Below are 26,693 nucleotides of genomic sequence, written 5' to 3'. Positions count from 1 at the left end.
ATGTCATCAATGACCTTCATGTTGCCAAATACAATAGGATTCTCAGCCTTCACCTTGCTTGACCTCCATCCTTCCAACTATCCAAGCCTAAAATCCTTGGAATCATCCTTGACTTCTCTCTCAATACCCCACATCAATCTATCAGTAAATTTGTCAGCTTTACCTTTAAAATATATCTAGAATCTGACCATTTCTCACCACCTGCCCTTTTTCCACTCTGGTCCAAGCCATATCATTTTTCGTCTGGATTATCGTAGTAGACTCTTTGCTAATTTCTCTGCTTCTACTTTTGTGCCCTTACAGTCTACTCTCAATACAGCAGCCAGAGTAACTTCGTGAAATTATAAGTCAGATCATGTTACTCCTTTGCTCACATCCCTCCAATGATTTTTCATCTTAGAGCAAAATCCTTAAAATTACCTAAGAGGCTCTACATGTTCTGACTCTCTGTGATCTCTATTGACACCACTTCAGCCACTGGCTTCCTGATGTTCCCTAAAACATGCTCCTGTCTCAGGGCCTTTTAACATGCTGATGCTCTTCTCTGATACTATATGGCTCACACCCTCCTTTCCTTCAGGTTTTTCATCTTCTCAGAGAGGCCTTCCCTGTCAACCCTATCTAATACTGCAGTCCCACCTCCAGCTCCCCAGACACTTCCTACACCTTGTCCCTTTTTTCATCTTCCTAGCATTTATTGCCATCTAACACACTATATTTGCCTATTTACCTTGGCTCTTGTTTGCCTCCCTCGCTAAGCTCCATGACAACAGACATTTTTGTCTCTTTCTTCACTGCCATATCCACAAAATCACTTCCTTGGCTACGAGTGGACATTAATACTATTTGTTGACTGAATGAACGAAAGAACAAATAAATGACTACTATTCTGATCTCTATCCATCTGACTCATGCCACTTTCCGAACTCAGAAGGGAAAGAGAGGCATATTACTTATTGCCTGCTTCAAACTTCAACATTATTTCTGTGTGCACATCATTAGATTGCCATTTCCTAGAAGGCAGGCACCGTGTCTTACTCATTTCTTTATTTTCAGTGCTTACCATGATGCCTGACATACAGTGCTCAATAATGTTGAATGAATTAATGAAAGACTGAAAGAATAAATAAATGTCAAAGTCAAATTCATTTCACACATTTGGGCACCCTCTTCCTCTCGCTGTAACAAAACAAAAATTTAACTTCTTTCAATCTTCTAAGCTATGCTATAGAATCTGTATAAATTTAACCCAATCACTTATATTTTCTATACCTACAATTCCACTGTTCATAAGATAGTTCTGAAGCAGGGGAAGACATGATCAACAAACACTAAGTTCTACTGTAGGAAACACAAAATGTTCTTTTGTTACTGGGCTAACTAAACCAGGAAATTTTATTAGCATTTTTTATTTTTCAAGTAAGGCATTTTAAAAATAATAAACAATAATAAACAAAACTCATTTATTATGTATAAGTAATAATTTAAATAAATAATACATTTATGTACATAAATTTGATAAATTTAAATATTTTCTATAAGTAATTTACTTATAATAAATCTATATATAAGTAATTTTAAAATATTTTAGAGCAAATTTTTAACATAGCAATTAAAAGAAAAAGATTTTCTGAGATCCAGATACTGAAAATTATCAAAGCCCTTCATAATCAAGTATTTTGCATTATCTAGTTTTATCACAACAAAAAGATAATGATTTGGCTAATTTTTTGTTTAAAAGGCTAATAATTCAAAGTAATATTTACCTGAGCTTCTCGAAGTTTTGCTGTAGTGCTTTGCTGAAGAGCTTGTTGTTCTTGATGCTGTTGCTTTGTTTTATCTAACTGATGCTGTAATTCTGTGGAATTTGTTACTTTTTCCTTCAACTTAAACAAAGTATAGACTGTCAGTTGACAACTTGAAGGCATAATGCTATCCATTCATAAATATCTGGCATTACTTCAAATCTCACAATTCTCAAGTCTAAAAGAAAACTAAATTTAGACTATATATATATAATGAACTTTAAAAGCAATATCTCATTACTTATAGAATCTTAATCTCATGATTAAGAAATCATTCCCTAGGAAAAAGACTCTCATCCTAAAAGGAATACAATTCTTTCTCCAGGTTGGCATTTAATTTGTTGTTGTTGTTTATATACTAATATGATTCAAGGAATTAATTACATACAAATTTTTTGTAACAATAATCTAAACCACAATACCAATATTTGTTTTATTTTTTTTCCACAACAATCATATTGGAAAAGAATAGAATCATCTACCACATCTAGATTTTGAGTCTAGAGGAAAACCTGTTGCTGAAGCTACAGAATTTAACTCTCAATGTCTGCTCAATTCTAATAAAGATATACTTTAATGATAACTTTTACTTTAACCAAATAATAGTTACCATTTTTGGCAACTACACTTTTAATTAGGATAACATTCAATCTTATGCTTCAATTTTTAAAAGTGAAAATCCTCAAATGCAAACTCAAAGTTTATACGCATCACTACGTGTCGTTAATGACCCTCATCAACTGTTCATTTTTCATTGTTCCTTAGGAAGTGGTACTTTCTGGGTAGGAAGACTCCTCCTTCAGCAGCCTAATAGAAGTTCACCGCCAGAATTTTTCCCGCCTAAAGCTGAAAGAGTAGTCTTCTTTGTAAATATTTGTTAAGAACTTTAGGGAATACAATAACCACAAAACGATTTAATGTAGTTAATAAGTAGGATGTTTTTATTGAGGAGAAATAAATGTCATAATTTAAAGTTAAAGAAAAAGTCCAATTAAAGCTCTTGACAATGAAAAAATTTAACCATAACAATATTTAAGATGCCTCAAATCTATCTACATATTATATAACTCATTTGAAATGCTCGCTTACCTGTTCTTCTAAACGAGAAAGTTTGAGTTGTAGATCAGCCACTTGTTGTTCTTTATCCATCAGCTTTTCACTTGAAAGCTGTCTCTGTTCCTTTAGCCTACCATGAGCTTCCCCTAGTTGGCGCTCTGTCTCCAGAAGCTTGCTATGTAACTTTAAAAAAAAAAGTACATACATATGTATAAAGACATGCACACTCATCACTACCACCACCTACTTTCCAAACAAAGTTTCATTTTTCACCAATATAAGTATAATATCTTAACTTTCATGATACTTTGAAGAAACCTAAAATTCAATTGGATTTTAATCACACAAATTACAATGAATCACATGAAATTGTGATTAAACATCACAGTTTTCGATTTTTTTGCTCTCTTAAGAAAAATACAGTGAACCAGAGGCTTTTGTTTGGACATAAGTGTTGGAATCACTTGAGAAACTTAAAAAAATAACATAAAACTTAAAAATTAAGACACTCAGGGCAAACCCAGACCTATTCCACGGTATTTTTTAAAAATTCCACAGTGACTCGTTTTTCCATAATAATGAATCACCACAATTGACTTCTTATGTTTGGGTATTAAATAGAGTACAAAGCATTCCCAAGTCCTCAAATTGGGATATAATTTCTAAATAAAATAGAGGACAGAATATTTAAAAAAAAATATTAGGTGACCCTATTGATTGACTTTAAAATTGCCACCAGTTAAAACTAAAGGAGAATTTGCCCTGAAGCTAAGAACCATCACTTTCTCAAATTCTTCGCTTTCTCTAACATTACCAGAAATAACAGTTGGTTTCTCCTGGGGCGGTGGGTGGGGGGGGAGGTTTATTGTTTTTCTTTTTTTTCCATTAAAAAAAGAGAAAAGTTTGAATTAATTTCAGAAGAATTACTACACAAGTGTTAGGTGTGTAGAACAAAAAACGAGTTGCATAAGATAAGGATGCAAGACATTTGGCAGGGCTTATACACTAAGAGTGCTGCTCCTATACACCAGCCTCATAACACATAAAACCAAACTCACGTGCCTCAGCCAAATTAAAACTTAATAAGAAGCATTCCATACAATTGTTTTCAATCAAAACTATTCATATTAAATCTGAAAGTATTAAGAATCTATATTTGTGTCATATTTATACTCACATGCTCTATATTTGCATATTTCTGCATAAAAATTCATAGTTGGCAAGGAAAAATAAAGTTCTACCAGAAAAGCAGACACCCACTATTTTCTTAGGCTATGAAACAACCTGTGGCTATCAGAATCTATCCTATCCTTAATGAAGAAAACCAAAGTTAATTTCTAAAGTAAAACACAGTTCCATCTAACTAAAACAGGAATGAGTAACAGTTAAAGAGGATGCACTTAATTTATCCTTGTTGTTAGCCAGCACCTTGACATCTCTCCCCTTTTTCTTCTTCTTCTACTTCTTTTTAAAACGCAGTGAATTAGCACTATAATAACTACCCAAACCTCCTTCTCATTAAAAGAAAGATGTGAAATCCTAATATGTGAAAGGAAAGGAGGCCTTCAAAGTAAACTCATATTTCAAGCATCTAAATGCTTGATCTCTTACAGTCATCACCCATGTCTAGCTCCTAAACTTGTTGGATAAGAATCTCCTAATATCATTGTTAATACACAGATAATCAGACTTCTGCTTTAGAAGTTTATTTAGTACATTTGAACCGAAGCCCAGAAATCCATGTTTTCATAACAAGAATCAGAGGATATTTAGTTTCAGGAAAGTTCAGAAATTACTTGCCGAAAAGCAATACTTTAAAAAGTAGCAGTTTGGGGGCCGGCCCCATGGCGTAGTGGTTAAGTTTGGCACACTCCACTTTGGCAGCCTGGGTTCACTGGTTCGGATCCCAGGAGCAGACCTATACCACACGTCAGCCACATTACGGCAGCAACCCACATACAAAGTAGAGGAAGACTGACAGGGATGTTAGCTCAGGGCTAATCTTCCTCAGCAAAAAAAAAGCAATTTTCAATCTCAACCACACAGTACAATCACAGGGGAAAAATTTAAATATACCAATGCCCAGACCTATGCCAGAGATTATGATGTAACTGGATCAAAGGTGAGGCTGTGATATTGGTAATATCTTAAATCTCCTCAGGTGATTCTGATGTACAGATAGAGTTGAGAACCAATGAATTAAAGATAACTATTGCTCTGAAGTAAAGATTTACTGAAGGGGTGAGAAAAAGAGATATGCATTATAAATAATTTTGTCATTCATTACTGTACAATTCCTGATAAATCCCTAATCTTTAATAAAGAAATGAATCTCAAATCAAAGCTGCCCAAGGGTGGAAGCAAGCCAAAATCACTTAAACAATGATGCCTATACCATTTTAGAGTAAATATGTTAAAGAAAAACAGGTTAAATCAAGACTAAAAATAATACACATTGGAATTATTAATAGAATGGTCTACCCTAAAGTCACATTTTGAGATATACATACATATGTATATGTTCCCTAATAAATCCAGTTTTGTAAACTTATATGCATAAACTTATATACATAATTTCTTTTTCTTTTTTCTTTTGTTTGCTGAGGAAGGTTCGCCCTGAGCTAACATCCACTGCCAATCTTCCTCTTTTTTGTATGTGAGCTGCCACCACAGCATGGCCACTGACAGACAAGTGGTGTAGGTCTGCACCTGGGAACCATTCCTGGGCCACTGAAGTGGAGTGCACTGAACTTAACCACTAGGCCACCAGGGCTGGCCCCATAATTCTTATAATTCATTATATTCCTAATAATGTTTACTAAGTACCAGGGCCTATTCTAAATGTTTCACAAATATTAACTAATTTAATCTTTATAATAACTCTATGAAGAAGGTTCCATTATTATCCTCATTTTATAGATGAGCAAACTGAGGCACAAATTAAATAATTTGCCCGAGAGCACACAGCTTGTAGGCCACAGAACTGGAACTCAGGCATTGGTCCCTAAATCCACATTTATAAACCACTATGTTATTCGAGATGGCATGTTAGATAATTTTTAAAAATTAAACTGATGACATCTAATCTTTTAATTATGTTAACAAATCATTATCTGAACATCTTTGGCTATTTCCTAAGTGTTCTAAGTGTTCATGAATACAAATATGAAAAATATAGGCTATTTTGTTTTCAAGTCCTTGGTTGACAATTGTCAGCTATCTAATTTTGTCAGCACTGAAAAGGGTGCTGAGGATACAGTGGAGAGCAAAACAAACCCAGTTCATGCCTACACTCTTTAAGGATAGTGAAAAAAGGTTTAAGGTGAGGTTCACTTCCATTCTTTCAATAAATATTTACTGAAAGTCCTAAGTATAGAGTCTGATAGAGTACAGAATAAAACAATTCCTCACATTAAGGTGACAGTTCAACAGGAATGGCAGACAATATGCAAGTAAACACAAAACTAATTATACAATGTAAAGTGTTATAAAGAAGAAGAAAGAAGATATTTGCTTAAATAAAGAAGGAGTCTAGACTATATGGAAACAAACTATTTAAATAGAGTGGTCCTGGACGCCTTTAGTGAGGAAAAGGCTTGTAAGCCAGCCTTGTGAAGAACTGAAGTCAACAGCACACTAGGAAAAAAAAAATGGGCAAAGGACCTACAGCAGGAAAGCACTTGAAGTGTTGGTGTGTTCAGGGAACTGAAAGGAAATCAACATGGCTTCACAGTGGGAGGAGATGAGCTGAAGACAGAGTCTGAGCCATACTACATGCAGAGGCTTACATGCCAAAGTACAACATTTGGATTCAACTCAAAGTATAATGCAAGGCCACGGGAGGGTATTAAGCAGAAGAATAAAGCAATATCATATCTTTCGTGTTTCAAAAAGATGTCTCTGGCTTCTGTATGGAAAACAGATTAAGGAGGTCACTAGAAGAAGCGACACTTGTAAGAAGGCTAACACAGTAGCCCAGATGAGCAAGGATGGTGGCTTAGATTGTGGGTGGTAGCAGCGTAAATGAAGAGAAGTGGACAGATTTGAGACATACTTTGAAGGTAGAATCTAGACAGCATGCTGAAAGAAAGAAGATAAACGGTATCACTTCAAGGTCTTCAGTATGACCTCTTTATTTTGTATAGAATGGTGACTAAACCAAATAATCATATACATATTCAAGTCTTTGTTATAAAAATACGTGTTTGAGTAGGTTCTCAAAAATTCCTGATATTGTTCCACCCACTGACAACCAAGTAAAGCCCAAATCTTCAGCCTGCTATTTAAGACCCGACATAATAAAGTTCCAAATGCTCTTTCCAGTCACAATAGTCCACTCCTGTTACACATACCTTATCCCAAAAGCAAACCAGTGTCCCTTCCTGGTTCTTATATTACTTTCCTGCTACTAGTTTACTCTCAGTACTCCTTCTGCCTGGAAGATCTTCCTGCCTTCAAACTGCCACATGTCAAACCCTATCCAATATTCACGATTTCAAGCACTACCTGTCTCTCACACACAGCTTTTCTTAATCACATAACTAGATAAAATAACTAGACAACATGAAGTACTATGGGAGGAAGAAAACAGGAGAGGAACTCTCCCAAATTCCCATAGCATATGAGATCATTTTATTCTAATTCTCATGTTCTTTGGTCTAGGATAGTATTTGCCTTATCCTCAATGAGATTTACATAATTATTTAAGGTAGGTACCGTTTCATTTCTGTAACTTCTAACAAATAAGGCATAATGTCTTTTAGAAACCATAAACGCCCAATTGTTTACCTGAACTGAAAGTCAAATACCTAAGTTATTTTTAAGTTATTCACTGATATCCCCAAGCCTCTCTTTCCTTCCATTATGAATGCCTGCCTTTATTCATTCACTTACTTACTCACTAAAACATCTGCTGATTAAGAAGCAATGTGCCAGGTAGTGAGGATAAAAAATTAATAACACATGGTGGTCTTTGCACCCAAAGGTTCAGAGTCTAGTGAAGAAAGACACATAAATTATGATAATATACTATACTGTGGTAAGTAAAACAATCAAGACATGTACATGCTAAAGCTATCTTTTGCGGGGTGGAGTGAGAAGTGACAATGCTCAGAAAAGGATTTCCAGAAAAGTGGTAAGTGAACTAAGTAGATTTATAAGGAATAGGAAGAATATTTCAGGTGAAGAAGTCAGAAGGATTGATGCCACAAAAGCAAGTATCACTGCCATTTCAGTGAAAATAGTTGAACATTATCAAAAAAGTGGCTGAGGACTTTAATCTCCCCCAAAGTCCCATTTTTCAACCAATTTTTAATGTTACCTATAATAAATAATTAGAATACAAAATTTAAAAATTAATGGCAAAGTCAAAACTTGTATTAAACTTTATTGATAGACATTATTTACCTATAAAAAATAGTTGTTAGGACTAATTTGTTTTCTTCTTTTAAAATATCTGATTTTTATATTGTTAGTTTAACAATAACTGTATTTTGAAAATATAGTAACAAAAAAAAATAAGCATTTTTAAATTAAAGAAGGGTCAACAATTATTAATTACAGTAGCTATACCTGCTGAGTACCTACCATGTACCATCCTAAGCAATTTATATGTATTAATTCATAAACACTTCACAACAATACCATACGATAGATACTATCATTTTTTTCTCAGCTTAAGGGAAATTGAAATTAAAGGAAATGAGATCTGACTCAATACAACAGGTTGTGAAAATTAAGAGTTAACTTTTAAAAATCACAGTTTTTTTACTGAACTATATCATGCTCATATAATCATCAAACACACTAAGAAGGAACCACAGGGGGAATTACAATAAATAAAAGTAACATCTCTTACTTGATTAATTTCACTTTGGAGTTGTAACCCATGCTGCTCTTTTTCTTCTCGCTGTTGTTGTAGCTGTTTAAACTCTGCCTTAAGATGCTGGTACTTGGTCTCTGCTTCTGATAACTCTTCTTTGAGCTTTTGAGTAGCTTCTCCCTTTTCACCAAGTTCTGCCTGTATTCTCTGCAATGAGGTCTCAGACGCAGATAATCTTGACTGAAGCTGCTGACAATCTAGGTCTTTTTGATGAAGGCTTGCTTGTATATTCTTTTTACTCACACATTCTTCATTACATTTCTCCTCTAACTGAGTATAGTCCAGTTCTTTCTTCAGCAACTTTTCAGTCAAGTTCTGAAATAATCAATTCAACAGTTTATTTCCTTTTCTAAAATTAATTATCCTAATTATTTAAACAATCTTCAGAGCAGTACAACTGCCTACTAAATGTTTTAGTCAATATTACAATATAAAAACGGTGAAAATATTCTAGCCAAGCAGAATTAAATTATTACATACTAATATCATTTTATTATTGGTCTACTTGGCTAAGCTCTATTAATATAAGAATTACCAACAAAATTTTGACATAAAATGAAAACACTAAAAGCTACTAGATTCTTTAAGGTGTGCAACATATTTATGCTCTCCCATTTGAGTGAGAAATTAAAATTACCCTTCTATCATCAAAAACTATTACTATGGCAATTCTGATTTTTGCTAAGAGTTTTAGCATAACAATACTATTCACTGCTCTAATATGCCTGATCCTACTAATTCCTTATTTTTGCTCTTCTTGATAAAGAACATTTTTAAGAGTAACAAGTTTAAGACTAAGTCAAATTTTTTTCTAGGTGTGTAAAAATAGTGATCTAAAAATATCACTCACCTGCCTTATATTTTGTTATTTTACTCAATACTATCAAGCACAAAATATAAAAATGACACCTCCAAAGATCTGGACCAACCAGCCTAATCAAATGTCAAAGTCTGGTCTCAGTGGAGTTGTTACAATTAATATTGAACATTTTAAGTCAACATATTTACACACAAGATATGGATCAGAATCTTGACTCAATTCTGTAAGAAAGATAGCCAGGATAAGAAGCCACTATAAGCACTCAATGAGTCAAGTGTGCTGGAAAGGGATAATACAGAAATAGTAGATGACAGGCAAAACCTCTGGCCTTTAAACAGACTATTATCTCAATGACACACACCAAAAAAAAACTCTTTCCTAAGAAAGTTAAACCATAATGCGCAAGCAAAAATGGATTAATACAAAAGCTGTGTCAATTTTTTTAAGTGCATAAGTTCTATTAAAAAAAAAAGCAAGCAAAATCAGGTGGGGCTAACTAGTAAGTTACAATCACCTGAAAATAAAGTTTGAGCTTTAGTTGTGAGAGGAGTTAAGTAATAGGTATACATGACTCATGCCATCTGCTCTATACAAAAAGACACAAAGAAACAGACAAACAAGTTGCATGTGGAGAAACAGCAAACACTATTACCTCAAGGGAAACAGTAAGTCTAGGTACCAAGGTGGGAAAGGCAGAAGTAAAGGATCTTGAACACTTGTCTGAGGAAAAGCGGGTTAATGTAAATTAACAACTAGGAATATCCTATAGAAAAAGCAGTGTCCAAAAAGATGATATAAGTATATATAAGAGAGAAAAGATGGGAGATAAGCTTACAAGTAAGAAGAGCAACGAGAAGTTTGCAGCAAAATCAACCAAGAGATGTGTGCCTTGACCAACCAACAGAAACAGAAAAAAAACAGGTGGAGCAAAAAGACTAGAGAAAAAAATACTTTTGGGTCAAACTGTATGTTAGGAAAATTCTCTTTTTATAAACATCTCTTTGTGTTACTGATTAGTAACTTCAAATCTTTTTTTTTTTTTTTGTGAGGAAGATCAGCCCTGAGCTAACATCCATGCTAATCCTCCTCTTTTTGCTGAGGAAGACCGGCTGTGAGCTAACATCTATTGCCAATCCTCCTCCTTTTACTCCCCAAAGCCCCAGTAGATAGTTGTATGTCATAGCTGCACATCCTTCTAGTTGCTGTATGGGGGACGCAGCCTCAGCATGGCTGGAGAAGCAGTGCGTCGGTGCGCACCCGGGATCCGACCCCGGGCCGCCAGTAGCGGAGCGCGCGCGCTTAACCGCTAAGCCATGGGGCCGGCCCTCCAAATCTTTCTTGATGTAACTTTACATTTTTTTTCTTTTAAGAAAACAATATTTATTTTAGAATTTGTAAGCTAAATTAAGTCTATTCATTGATCTATAAATGTTTTGCATCTTTTTAAAGAAAATTTTAAGTTACTGAATTTCATGAATGCAATCATGCTCACAAATACTGAGAACTTGGACAGGATATAATTTAAAAACATGCTACAAAAATTAAGGCTAGTAATGAGTTTGTGAGTCTTCTTCCCCACAGGCTTACTTACAAAGTGACCAAGTAATTCCACCAGTTCTATACATAAATGACCCTTCAGACAGCTTCGCTCTTTAAAAACCAAAATAAAAAACCATAGCAACTGCTGACTGTTTAAAATTCACTTGTCCTAAAAAATTAATCAAAACCTACCTGCTTCATTGCACAGATGAGAGATAATTAAATTTTTTTTAAAAGAACCTAAACCACTCACACTATATAATTTTTACATGCAAAAGGCTAACTATACTTAGTATTGCAAAGTTTTCATTCTTCTTATAGTCTTCCCACGGAATCTGAAGCAAAACAGTATAGTGAATACATGGTTTTTGAAGATTGATTTATTTTTAAGTACAGTAGAATCCATTAAAGAAAATAATAATTGTACTTTCACTTCTCCATATTAATCCTTACAACAAAAGATAAGGTAAGACATTATCATCTCCATTCTACGGATGATGAAGCTAAAGTTGAAAGCACCTGATATGACTTCGCCAAGTGGCACAGTCACATATGATCATTCTAAGTCCAATAAATTTTTTACAACACAATTTAGACACTCAGTCTAAATTCGTGCTTCCCAAAATATATCCTATTCAAGTTTCAATTATAAAATGGATGTTAAGCCTAACTCATAACATAATTATCACTAGGTAAGCACAATTCTTTCCTTCTAAATGTCCAGGCCTCTTTTGCTATTCTCACCAATTGTTCTCTCAACATATCTTCCTACAAAGACAATTTCCCTGTATAAGGCTCCATTATTCACTTGTTGCTTGTCCAGCTAATGAGAATTGACGCAAAAAGAATGGCATTTTTTAATGCCTGATAGCTTACAAAGTGATTTCAGGGATCTCATCTCATTTGTTCCTCAAAATAGCTTGGTGAGAAAGAACAAAGTGAACTACTTGTAGCTCTCCAACATCTCATATTTTGTGCTCTTACATTTCCCATGTATATCTAGCTGTCAAAATGAAACACCATTATCCCCTCTGCCATGTGAAATGCTCCTTAGCAACCTTAAACACTAAGCTAAAAACTTCTAACTTCCACAAAAGCCTTTCCGGATTTACTAGGCAGTAAGCTAGGAAAACTTCCACCTTGGTCTTGATTGAACCCTGTATCACAACACTTACCAAATAAAAACAATAAAAAATATTCACTGGGGTTCTTACTAAAAGCCAGACACTGGTCTAAGCACTTTAATATCTATTAATCTATTTAATACTCATATCAATCCTAAGGGGCAAATGGGTATTATAGTACTTTTTAGCAGAAGAGGAAACAGACTTGGAGAGGGTGTCACAGCCAGTCAGTGGCAAAGATGGGATTTAAACACGCCTTTGACCACTGTACTATGCTGCTCATATCAATATACCACTTTGCAATACAGTGGGAATACACACGATGTAACTATTTGCCATATCTGGCTACTGCTTTAGTTTATGAGCACCTTAATACTGGGACTATTGGGAAGGGGAGAGCAACGAAGGACAGAAAAGGGGTGAGAAGTGAGATCCAAAAAATAACTTAGTCTCTTAAAATGACCTATATTATATTAGTAGCTATAAATAAGCATATGGTTTCGTTCAGAATTTATATGGAAATAGTTCATTAAGTTTAGCTGCAGAATTTTGTTTAAACATCAGAATATGATTCTTATTAGAAGCGAAGAAGGAAGGTTCTCTAATATCGCCCTTTTGTTTTTAAGTTTTCAAAGCTATTAATTAATTACAAAGCACTGGTTTAATGCTGAAAATCTTGACATTAGCACGAAAGCAATTATTTTTTCCATTTATTATATATTATAATGCTATCTATCCACTTTGATGCTGCCTATGACCCACAAAAGCTGCCCAAGGCATTTTATGTAATAGCCTTCAAAAGACCATATACAGAGATTTCCAAATTCAGAACACTTAAATATCACCACTGTCAACAATATGGTTTGCCATGGACATGGGGTAAGGAAGAATGGGGGAGGTAGATAGCAAGGATAATAAAAAAGTGTAGATGCTCCTCTGCACTTGCTCTAACTGGTGAGCAAATCCTAAACAGAAAAACACTTTGAAAATAAAATTGTCAAGTCTTATACTTATGTAAGGATTATTAAGATTAGAAGATCTGATTATTCTCTATTCAAAAATATTCCAGTTTTACCACACTAAACCATCTTGATTCCATGTATTATTCCTAAAATAGCCATATTACTTCCTTTAATAACGTGTGTGTGTGTGTGCATACAATCTGTGTTCATTACCTGACTATACATTTCAGGCTATCAATGTCAAATCATGTCCTTTATTAATAATTTAATGCTTCAAAAATACATAATAAATTACACTGATCATAAACATCCACTGCATGTACACATCCCAGTCAGTTTCCAAGAGGCAGAAGGTCAACTCTGATCTCAAAGACATTAAAAATCAAACTAGGGGACAAACATAAAACTAAAATGTAATTTTAGTTTGACAGGAGAAAAAAAGAGGGAAGGGAGACGCAGTAATTTTCATAAGCCACAGAAGAAGGTTATATTTTAAAAACCAGGGCCGGCCCCGTGGTTTAGCAGTTAAGAACTCGCGCTCCGCTACTGGCGGCCCGGGGTTCGGATCCCGGGTGCACACCGACGCACCACTTCTCCGGCCATGCTGAGGCCGCGTCCCACATACAGCAACTAGAAGGATGTGCAACTATGACATACAACTATCTACTGGGGCTTTGGGGAAAAAAAAAAGGAGGATTGGCAATAGATGTTAGCTCAGAGCCGGTCTTCTCAGCAAAAAGAGGCAGATTAGCATGGATGTTAGCTCAGGGCTCATCTTCCTCACAAAAAAATAAATAAATATATTTTAAAAAACAGCACCAAGAGTCGATAGAGAAATGGACAATGGTAAACTGGTATAATTACTCTGGAAAATAGTTTGGGGTTACCTAGTAAATTTGAGCACGTGCATGGCCTACAACCCAGCAATTTCACTTGAGAGTACATAACAGAGAAATTCTTGCACAAACGCGTGAGATTTGTATGTGAATGTTCATGGCTGCAGAAATTGTAACAGCTAAGGAAAAAGAAAAACTGTGTGAAAAAATAGGAAGTATGCATAGATCACTTCTGCTGCATATCAAAGAATAATATAATTATCACATGGAAAAGCATTTATGTGATTAAATTATAAACTGAGCTAGTTGCTTTTTCTTCATGAAACACCATTTTTACTGGAAAGAATGACAGACAAACTATGATTATTCAGACATGGGCTGGAAAAGAACCTGTCACTTCAAAGAACAGAACTGAAAGTATTTGTTGTCAATGATAAAATTCAAGCTTTCAAATGAAGCTCAGAATTTTGGAAAACTTGTATCCATCACCATGAGCTTGACACTTCCTCATACTTAAAGCCTATTTTGAGATTGATGGTGATATTGACAAACGTGATTTTTTTTATTGATGTCATAATAGTTTATAACATTGCAAACTTTTAGTTGTACATTATTGTTGGTCAGTCACCATATAAATGTGTCCCTTGACCCCTTGTGCCCACCCCCAACCCCTTTCCCCCTGGTAACCACCGAACTGTTCTCTCTGTTCGTGTGTTAGTTTATCTTCCACACAGGAGTGAAGTCATGTGGTGCTTGTCTTTGTTTGGCTTATTTCGCTTAACACAATACCCTCCAGGTCCATCCATGTTGTTTCAAATGTTATGATTTTGTCTTTTTCTATGGCTGAGTAGTATTCCATTGTATATACATACCACATCTTCTTTATCCAATCATCTGTCGAGGGACACTTAGGTTGCTTCCACTTCTTGGCTATAACGAATAATGCTGAAATGAACACAGGGGTGCATAAGCCTCTTTGGATTGTTGATTTCAGGTTCTATGGATAGATACCCACTAGCAGGATAGCTGGATCATAAGGTATTTCTATTTTTAATTTTTTGAGGAATCTCCATACTGTTTTCCATAGAGGCTGCACCAGTTTGCATTCCCACCAGCAGTGAATGAGGGTTCCCTTTTCTCTACAACCTATGCATGATTGTTACAAAATCATGCACAGGAAAGATCCACTCAAATGTAAGATAGAGGAATGAATTTTAATATCACAAAGTATAGAAATTGTATTGATATGGTTTCAGATTCTACATTGTAACTAACTTTTGAAAGACTACACCTTATCTAGTTTCAGTATAGCATCAAATAAAAATAGCTACAATTATCTGAAAAGGCTGTTAAGATATTCCTCCCTTTTCCAACTATGTATCTGTGAGACTGAATTTTCTTCATACATTTCAACCATATCACAACAGATTAAATGTAAAAGCAAATATGAGAATCCATCTGTCCTGTACAAAGCAGGACACTAAAGAGGTTTGCAAAAATGTAAACCACCACCTTTTGCGGTGGAAAATTCAGTCTTTTGTTTTGGAAAATACAGTCATTTTTCATAAGAAATGGTATTTATGTTAATACTTAATGGTTTATGTTTTTACAATAAATTTAAAATAAATAAATATTTTTTAAATTTATGTTTCAATATCCAATATAGTAAGTATCCATAGATACAACCCCAAAAAATAAAAGCTGTTTAGGATCCCTAACAATTTTGAGAATGTAAAGCAGTCCTGAGATCAAGGAGTTTGAGAACTGTTGGCCAAGGGCACAAGCAACAAATTACTGCCAAACTTAGCAGCTTAAAATTCTATCTATTATCTCACACAGTTTCTGAGGGTCAGGAATCCAGCAACAGCTTAGCGGGCTAGTTCTACTTCAGGGTCTCTCATGAGGTTGTAGTAAGCTCTGGGCCAGAGCTGCTGTCTCTGAAGACTTAACAAAAGGAGGATCTGTTTCCAAGCTCGTTCACCTGGCTCTCAGCAGGAGGCTTAACATTTACAGCCAAGTATACTCAGCTCTTTTTCCCCTTCTACTGTGTTTTCTTTCTTGATTTTTTCCTTTTTATATTTCACCAAAATATTAGGTTCAAGCTATTAAAGCAAAGCCAACAAATTCACTATACTTTTGAATAAATGGGTTTAATAACTCCCTACTCCCCCACCACCAAAAGAGTAAGTAAAGACATGAAAAAAAGTACTAATACTATGTGAAAGATGACATGAGTGGAGCCATACTAAAAAAAGCCAGAGCAGCCATTTCAGAGGAATTGCCTTGCACGTCTTGTTTTCTTTATCTTCCAAACTGGACCAAACTGCCAACATTCCAAGAAGTCAGTAAGGACAAGAATATTCTGTTTGTAAGGATGGATAGACCCAGACTTTGCTGATGACTGGATCACTAACCAACCAATGAAGTACAAGTCTAGGCTTTTGCCTGATGACAAAATCTCAAGCCAATCTATGAAGTACAAACCTAGCCTTACCTTATCTAGCAACAATGAATTCTTCTTTAATATAACTCATCTCATCCTCCTTGTTCCCCATAAAAACCTAAGCCCCTCTCCTATAATCGGGACACTATTTGGGTTTCTACCTGAATCTATGCTCCCTGAATTGCAATTCTTTGATCTCAAATGAACACTTTGCCTCTTAAACTGGTTTCTGGTTTTGTAGGTTGACAATCAATACCTACCCTGCCCCAAAACTAAATATTATCTTTTGCTAATCTATAAAGAAACAAAGAGAAAAATATTAACATTAGAAAACACAGAATAAAGTTGGAGGTCTCACATTTCCTGATTTTAAAACTTATTTTAAAAGCTACAGTAGTCAAAACAATGTGGTATCAGCCTGAAGACAGAACAGGAAAAGAGAGCTCAGAGATAAACACTCACATACATGGTCAAATGATTTTCAACAAGGGTACCAAGACCATTCAATAGGGAAAGGACAGTCTTCAGCAAATGGTGCTGTAAAAACTGGATATTCATATGCAAAAGAATGAAAGTAGACCCTTACCTTACACTATTAAAAAAAAAACTCAAGGGGCTGGCCCCATGGCCTAGTGGTTAAGATCGGCGCGCTCCACTTCAGTGGCCCGGGTTTGCAGGTTCAGATCCTGGGCACAAACCTACATCACTCATCAGCCATGTTGTGGTGGCGACCCATATACAAAATAGAGGAAGACTGGCACAGACGTTAGCTCAAGATTAATGCTCCTCAAGCAAAAAAAAAAAAAACTCAAAATGGATCAAAGACCTAAACGTAACACATAAAACTATTAGAAGAAAACATAGGGGAAATACTTCATGGCATTGGATTGGGAAATGATTTCTTGAATATGACACCAAAAGCACAGGCAACAAAAGTAAAAACAGATAAATTGGATTATACCAAATTAAAAACTTTTGTGCACAAAAGGTGTGATATTGTGATTTATAATAAGAAATATACATTTGGTATTCACCCTCATTTCTGGAACAGAGCTCCGAAAACCCTTGGAATTTCCCATGTAATAAGAGCAATAAAGGTGTCTTTTATTATTCAGAACAAGCCCCTTTCAACCACCTAAAAGATTCTGTTAATCAGGTGATTTTTCAGAAAGCCCCTAAGGATGGGTGCTAGTTGCCAGGGTAATCAACCCCAATTAAAGAGTTGGAACTTTCAGGCCCACCCCACACCTCTAGGGAGGGCAGAGGCACAGAAGGTTGAATTAATCACCAATGGCCAATGGTTTAATCCATCACGGCTATGTAACAAAGCCTCTACAAAAACCTAAAAGGACAGGGTTTGGAGAGATTCCAGGTTGGTGAACACATGGAGAGTGCCCAGAGAGAGCATGGGAGCTCCATACCCTTTCCACATATCTTGCCCTATGCATCTCTTCCATCTGGCGGTTCCTGAGTTATAGCTGTGGGTGATCAGAATTTGCCATGCCAAAATGTGTCTCTTTGGCTTGATTATTTTTAAGAACAAAAGGCTCAGAAAAAAAACTATGACCTTCCCCATAACTACCTAAAAGAATTTAAAATAGAAGGTCTGTCCCAAGAAGGGGCCATCACCATAGATAACTCTAGGTGTGGTAGACAGGGAGGAACCCAACAGGGCCCATCTAACGAAAGTTCTCCCCATGTTTCATTGTTTTGTTGCAAGGTATGGCAAACATCTGTTTACCAAACATTTGCTTTTTCATCTCCATGTGAATTGCGTGTCTCCCCTTTGAAGTCCCAAACCACTATCCCCTACACCCTCCTTTGTCTTTAGCTAAAGACAGTCTTTATGATGGTGGTTTCAGCCATTTTAGCAAGTTACTCAGTTTTCCTGGGTTTCTCCCACATATTCATGTTATTAAACTTTGTTTGATTTTCTCCTGTTATTCTATCTCACGTCAATTTAATTCTTAGACCAGCCAGAAGAACATAGAGGGTAGAGGAACAGTTCTTCCTCTCCTACATAGTCTTTTATAATAAACCAGTAATCTAGTAAGCAAAATGTTTTCCTGAGTTCTGTGAGTCACTCTATCAAATTAATCAAACCCAAAGAGAGAGTTGTGGGAACCTCCCATTTAAAGCCAGTTGGTCAGAAATATAGGTAAAAAGCTGTACTTTCAATTGGTGTCTGAAGTGTGTGTGGGTGGGGGGGTGAGGCAGTCCTGTGGAAGGGAACCCTTAGTCTGTGGGATCTGACGCTATCTCCAAGTAAACAGTGTCAGAATTGAGTTAAACTGTAGGACACCCAGCTGGTGTCATAGAACTGTTGATGTGTGGAACATCCACACATCTGGGGTCAGAAGTGAAGTTCTAGTAGAGTATTGAGTGTAGAGGAGACAGGACAAGTGTTTTACTTTTACAAAAAGACAATTTCAACAGGGTGAAAAGCCAACCTAAGGAACAAGAGAAAATGGTTGCAAACCAGATATCTGCTAAGGGGCTAATGCATCTAAAACATATAAAGAACCACAACTCAACAACAAAAAAACAAACCACCCAATTAAAAGTATATGGCCAAGATGCAAATGAAAAGATGCTCAACATCCTAATCATTACAGAAATGTTAATTAACCAGGATGAGATACCACTTTATACTCATTGGGATGGCTACCATTAAAAAAAACAAAAGCAAAAAGAGAAAATAAATGTTGGCAAGAACGTGGAGAAATTGTGGAGTCTTTGTGTACTGTTTATGGGAATGTAAAAGGATACAGCTACTATGGAAAGCAGTACAGAGATTTCCTCAAAAAAACAAGAACAGAATTACCATATGATCCAGCTATTCTACTTATGGGTATATACCCAAAAGAACTGAAAGCAGGATCTCAAAGAGATATCTGTATACCGATGATCACAGCAGCACTATTTATAATAGCAAAAAGATGGACACAATCCAAGTATCCATCAACAGACAAACAGATAATATGATATATACATACAATGGAATATTATTCAGCCTTAAAAGGAAGGAAATCCTGACATATGCTACAACATGGATGAACCTTGAAGACATATTATGTGAAATAAGCCAGGCACAAAAAGACAAATGCTATACAATTCTACTTAAAAGAGTTAACTTAGAAGAGTAAATTCATAGATGTAGAAAGTAGAATGGTGGTGAAGGGTGGGAGGGAGGCAGTGATTGGGGAGCTGTTTAATGAGCATAATGTTAGAGTTTTGCAAGATGAAAAGAGTTCTGGAAATTGACTGCATACCAATGTGAATGTACTTAACACTAAAAAAAATACATGGCTCATGGCAGCCCTGTGCACACGCAAACACCTATGGGGGGGCGGCAGCAGCCCATTTGTGCATGTGAACACCCACAGGGCAGCAGTGGGGGCACAGTCCATGAAGGACCAGCAGGACTGGTCCATGAAAGTCGGTGCAGCAGCAGTGCCAGCAGCCTGACACAAACAACTGCAAGCAGACACAGCGGGAACACCCAACCTCCAGTGGCAGCATCCCCAACACCAACTCCACCACCAGTGGGAACTGCATACAAGTCCCTGGGTCTCCAGGCTCTCACAAGCAACAGCGACACCCAGTACCCCTGGCAGCAGTGCAACTAGCATCCCAAGACAACTGGGGAACAGCAGCCCAAATGGTGCATGGGACAACAGTATCCAAGCCTGTGGAGAGCCAGTGGAGGAACATGAGACCCAGGCGACAAGAACCAAAGTAACCAAAGCCATACCCAAACAAGAAAAGGTGATTAATACCAAAAATGCACCAGCAGAGGATCAATTCATCAAACACCACGAAGAACTACAGTAACACAGCAGAACAGAATGAAAACGAAAACTCTCCAGAAACCAAACTTGAAGTCACAAAAGATTACAATCTGACAGAGAAGTAAAAAGAGCTATCATAAAGAAACTCAATGAGTTACAAAAAAACTCAGACATTTCAATGAGCTCAGGAATAAAATTAATAAACAGAAGGAATATTTCACCAAAGAGACCGAAGCTCTAAAAAAAACCAAATAGAAATTCTGGATATGAAGAACATAATTAATGAGATAGAAAATATTGTAGAAAGCATTAAAAATAAAGTAGACCTCATGGAAGAGAGAATTAATGAGCTCGATGATAGAAACAAAGAGATGATTCAGACAGAGAAGAGAGAAATAAGATTTTTAAAAAATGAAGAAATTTCTTAGAGAAATATTGGACTCAATTAAGAAAAGTAACATAAGGATTATAGGTATCCCAGAGGCAGAACAAACCAGAGAGCTTATTCAACGAAATAAGAGCTAGAACTTCTGACAAACCTGGGGAAGGAACTGGACATGCAAGTACACAAAGCTAATAGAACTCCTAATTACGTCAATCCAAAAAGACCTTCTCCAAGGCATTTAATATTAAACCTGTCAAAAGCCAATGACAAAGAACAAATATTAATGGTAGCAAGACAGAAGAAAATAACCTACAAAGGAACCCCCATCAAGTTTTCAGAGAATTTCTCAACAGAAACTTTACAGGCTAGGAGAGAGTGGAATAATATATTCGAAATACTGAAAGACAAAAACTATCAGCCAAGAATACTCTATTCAGCAGAACTATCCTTCAGATATGGAGAAATAAAAGCTTTCCCAGACAAACAAAAGCTGAGTGAATTCACTGCCAATAGACCTGGCCTACAAAACATGTTGAAGGGAGGCCTCCGACCTGAAACAAAAAGGCAAACGTTTAGAAAGCCTTGAGCAAGGAGATAAACAGATCAACAAAATCAGAAAATTGCAGCTGTCTATCAGAATAGGTTAGCAAACAGTTAATTAAAACATAAAGGATAAAGGGAAAGAAAGCATCAAAAATAACTATAAACACTTCAATCTGGTCACGAATTCACGAACAAAAAAGAATGATTTGTGACAACAAAACACAGAAGGAGAAGAGGAAATGGATGGAACCTGCACAGGCTAATGGAAATAAGACACTATCAGAACAAGGACTATCTCATCAATGAGACCTTTTATACAACCCTCATGGTAACCACTAAACAAAAAATGCAGAGCAGAGTCACAAATCATACATAAAGAGAAAACTAAGAAAACCATCACAGAAAAGCACCAAAATGAAATAGTAGACAGAAATACAAGCAAAAAGAAACAATGGAAAACAAAAGACAAAAGGGCATTATTAAGTCCTTATATGTCAATAATCACTCTAAATGTAAATGGATTGAATTCACCAATCAAAAGACAGAGAGCAGCTACATGAATTAAAAAACAAGACCCAACAATATGCTGCCTCTGGGAAACACATCTCAGTTCTAAAGACAAACATAGGCTCAGAGCGAAGGGAGGAAAGATGATACTCTAAGCAAATGGCAAGCAAAAGAAAGCAGGTGTAGCCATACTTCTACTCAGACAAAGCAGACTTCAAGATAAAAAAGATAACAAGAGACAAAGAGGGGCACTATATGATGATAAAATGGACATTCCACCAAGAAAACATAACACTTATTAATACATATACACTTAACACAGGAGCACCAAAGTATATAATGCAACTATTAACAGAACCAAATGGAGGAATTGACAGTAACACAATAATAGTAGCAAACCCTAAGATCCCATTTATGTCAATGGATAGATCACCCAGACAGAATCACAAGGAAACAGTGACCTTAAATGAAACACTAGACCAGATGGACTTAATATGATTTATATAGAACATGCCATCCAAAACCAGCAGAATATACATTCTTCTCAAGTGCACAGAGACCGGTCTCAAAGATAGACTATATATTGCAAAACAAGGCAAGCCTCAATAAATTTAAGAAGATTGAAATCATATCAAGTGTCTTTTCTGACCACAACGCTATGAAACTAGAAATCCACTACAAGAAAAAAGCTAGTAAAGTCACAAATATGTGGAGACTAAACAACATGCTACTGAACAAGTATTGTATCAATGAAGAAATCAAAACAGAAATCAAAAAATACCTGGACACAAATGAAAATGAAAACACACCAACTCTTGTGGGATGCAGCAAAAGCAGTACTAAGAGGTAAATTTACAGCAATACAAGACTTCCTCAACAAACAAGAAAAATCTCAAATAAACAAGCTTACCCAATACCTAAAAGAACTAGAAAAAGAAGAAGAAACAAAGCCCAAAGTTAGCAGAAGGTAAGAAACAATAAAAATCAAAGCAGGAAAAAACAAAACAGAGATTAAGAAAACAACAAAAAGAATCAATGAAAATAAGAACTAGTTCTTTGAGAAGATAAACGAAATTGCCAAACCCTTAGCCAGACTCACTAAGAAAAAAAGAGACTAGACTCAAGTAAATAAAATCAGAAATGAAAAGGACAAATTACAACAGACACCACAGCAATACAAAGGATTCTAAGAGAATACTATGAAAAACTACACACCAATGAACTTGACAACCTAGAAGAAATGGATAAATTCTTAAAATCACAGAACCTCCCAAAACTTAATCAAGAAGAAATAGAGAATCGGATAGACCAATCACAAGCAGAGATTGAAACAGTAACCAAAAACCTCCCAAAAAACGAAAGTCCAGGACCAGACGGCTTCTCTGGTGAATTCTACCAAACATTCAAAGATTTAATTTCTATTATTTTCAAATTATTCCAAAAAATTGAAGAGGACGGGACGCTTCCTAACTCATTTTATGAGGCCAACATTATCCTGATACCAAAACCAGGCAAGGACAACACAAAAAAAGGAAAATTACAGGCCAATATCGCTGATGAACATAGATGTAAAAATCCTCAACAAAATATTAGCAAATTGAATACAAAAATACATTAAAAGGATTATACACCATGATCAAGTGAGATTTATTCCAGGGATGCAGGGATGGTTCAATATCTGCAAATCAATCAGCATGGTACACCACATTAACAAAATGAGGAATAAAAATCACACGATCATTTCAATAGATGCAGAGAAAGCATATGACAAGATCCAACATCCATTTATTTATGATAAATAAAATGAGTATAGAAGGAAAGTACCTCAGCATAACAAAGGCCATAGATGACAAACCCACTGCCAACATCATACTTAATGGGGAAAAACTGAAAGCCATTCCTCTGAGAACAGGAATAAAACAAGAGTGCCCACTCTCACCACTCCTATTTAACACAGTATTGTAGGTTTTAGCCAGAGAAATCAGGCAAGAAAAAGAAATAAAAGGGATCCAAATTGGAAAGGAAGAAGTAAAACTCTTTTTGTTTGCAGATGACATGATTCTGTATATAGAAAACCCTAAAGAATCCACCAGAAAGCTATTAGAAATAATCAATAACTATAGCAAAGTTGTAGCATACAAATACAACATACAAAAATCAGTTGCATTTCTTTACACTAATAATGAACTAGCAGAAAGAAAAGTCAAGAAGACAATCCCATTTACAATCACGACAAAAAGAATAAAATACCTAGGAATAAATTTAACTAAGGAAGAAAGACCTACATACTAAAAACTATAAGACATTATTGAAAAGAAATCAAAGAAGACATAAAGAAATGGAAAGATATTCTATGCTCATGGATTGGAAGAATATACATAGTTAAAATGTCCATGTTACCTAAAGTAATCTACAGATTCAATGCAATCCCAATGACATTCTTCACAGACCTAGAACAAAGAATCCTAAAATTTATATGGAACAACAAAAGACCCCGAATAGCCAAAGCAATCCTGAGAAAAAAGAACAAAGCTGGAGGTATCACACTCTCTGACTTCAAAACACGCTACAAAGCTATAGTAATCATAACAGTATGGAACTGGCACAAAAACAGGCACATAGATCAATGGAATAGAATTGAAAGCCCAGAAATAAAACCACACATCTATGGACAGCTAATCTTCAACAAAGGAGCCAAGAACATACAAGGGAGAAAAGAAAGTCTCTGCAATAAATGCTGCTGGGAAAACTGGACAGTCACATGCAAAAGAATGAAAGTAGACCATTATGTTACACCACACACAAAAATGAACTCAAAATAGATTAAACACTTGAATGTAAGAACTGAAACCATAAAAGTCCTAGAAGAAAACATGGGCAGTACCCTCTTTGACATGGGTCTTCACGGTATTTTTTTGAATACTATGTCTACTCAGGCAAGGGAAACAAACAAAAAAATAAACAAATGAAACTACATCAGACTAAAAAGCTTCTGCAAGGCAAAGGAAACCATGAACAAAATGAAAAGACAACCCACCAACTGGGAGAAAATATTTGCAAATCCTATATCCGACAATGGGTTAAATTTCCAAAACATATAAAGAACTCACACAACTCAACAACAAAAAAATCAACAACCTGATCAAAAACTGGGCAGAGGATATGAACATTTTTCCAAAGAAGGTATACAGATGGCCAAGAGGCACATGAAAAGATGTTCAACATCACTAATTAATAGGGAAATGCAAATCAAAACTACAATGAGATATCACTTCATGCCCAACAGAATGGCTATAATTAACAAGACAAGAAATAGAAAATGTTGCAGAGGATATGGAGAGAAGGGAACCCTCACACACTGCTGGTAGGAATGCAAACTGGTGCAGCCACTATGGAAAACAATATGGAGATTTCTCAAAAACTTAAAAACAGGAATATGATCCAGCTATCCCACTACTGGGTGTTTATCCAAATTACATGAAATCAACAAGGCAAGGAGATTTATGTGTCCCTATGTCCATTGCAGCATTATTCACAATAGCCAAGACATGGAAGCAATGCAAGTGCCCATCAATGGATGAATGGATAAAGAAGATATGGTATATATATATATACACAATGGAATACTACTCAGCCATAAAAAGACAAAATCATGCCATTTGCAACAACATAGATGGACCTTGAGAGTATTAGGGTAAGTGAGAAAAGTCAGACAGCGAAAGATAAACACCATATGATTCCACTCATATGTGGAAGATGAACAAATACATGGAAAAGGAGAACAGATTAGTGGTTACCAGAGGGAAAGGGGGTGGAGGGTGGGGGGGGAGCGAAAGGGGTAAAGAGGCACATATGTATGGTGACAGACAAAAACTAGATTATTGGTGGCGAACACAATGCAGTCTATACAGAAACTGAAATATAATAATGTACACCTGGGGCCAGCCTGGTGGCGCAAGCAGTTAAGTGCACACACTCCGCTGCAGCGGCCCGGGGTTCGCCAGCTCGGATCCCAGGCGCGCACCGATGCACTGCTTGGCAAGCCATGCTGTGGCAGTGTCCCATATAAAGTGGAGGAAGATGGGCACGGATGTTAGCCCAGGGCCAGTCTTCCTCAGCAAAAAAAAAAAAAAAAAAAAAGGAGGCTTGGCAGATGTTAGCAAAGGGCTGATCTCCTCACAAAAAAAAAATAATAATGTACACCTGAAATTTACATAACATTACAAGCCAATATGATCTCAATTAAAAAAAAACACAGAATAAGTCACACTGTACTGTGCCAATATATAAATAATATATGCAAGATTAAAATTTAAGACATACAAAATCAACTCACTGCTATATGTCGTTTTTCAACTCTCACCTGATTTTTTTGTGTTAATTCATTAACTGAACTTTTAAGTTTTTGTAGTTCCTGCACATATACAGCAACTTCCTGGGGGCCTTTGGCAAGATCACTCCTTAGCTGGCTTATTGTAGCCTAAAAAAAAAAAAAAAAAAATAGAGCAAACTAAAATGAAAAAGGAAATGCAAACACCCAAAGGTTTTAAGATTACGTAGATTTATGTCACTACTGTTATTGTTAAATTGAAATAATCCTTAGAAATTTCAACTTGGTTCTTTATCCTACAACCCCTACTACCACCCCACATCTTTTTCAGCTGAAAACTAATTTTTAAAATTTATCCAAAAGGCACAACTCCATTTAGTAAATAATATATGAAATGAAAAGATGACATCCTACTTATGTATCTGAAGTAAGCATCAAACTGCAAACTTGAATTTACTGACTTCGAAAATCTGTACTTTGATCTTCCTGAATTTAAAGAGGATATGCAAGTTATACCTACATTTCTCACAATTTCTACAGCATAGCTTCTTCTTTTTACATTAAAAACATCTTAAATGCAAACATACAACACAGAATCACCTTTGAAAGGTGGTGAATCATCTTTGCAACTGTAATGGAAAGTACTTGTCCAAAGAAGTTACCAAACTATA

The 26,693-nt window shown here is 35.8% G+C and overlaps 1 protein-coding gene across 3 annotated transcripts in view; it reads right to left on the bottom strand.

The window, feature by feature from the left end:
- The window catches only part of EEA1 (early endosome antigen 1), a 127,822-nt gene that overhangs the window by 47,087 nt on the left and 54,042 nt on the right, over window positions 1-26,693 (bottom strand). For all 3 annotated transcript variants that reach the window (XM_014779605.2, XM_004417951.3, XM_087449112.1), the window contains 4 exons: window positions 26,056-26,172; window positions 8,719-9,057; window positions 2,895-3,044; window positions 1,767-1,886 (listed from right to left, as the gene is read on the bottom strand). In XM_014779605.2, the coding sequence (XP_014635091.1) occupies window positions 1,767-1,886; window positions 2,895-3,044; window positions 8,719-9,057; window positions 26,056-26,172 (726 nt within the window). The remainder of the gene's footprint in view (window positions 1-1,766; window positions 1,887-2,894; window positions 3,045-8,718; window positions 9,058-26,055; window positions 26,173-26,693) is intronic.

The sequence above is a fragment of the Ceratotherium simum genome, chromosome 25 (assembly GCF_057802395.1).
Source record: "Ceratotherium simum simum isolate JZ-2026a chromosome 25, ASM5780239v1, whole genome shotgun sequence".
NCBI classification, from domain to species: Eukaryota; Metazoa; Chordata; class Mammalia; order Perissodactyla; family Rhinocerotidae; genus Ceratotherium; species Ceratotherium simum.
Note: the sequence above shows the minus strand (reverse complement) of the source record. Positions and strands in the feature narration are given on the sequence as shown.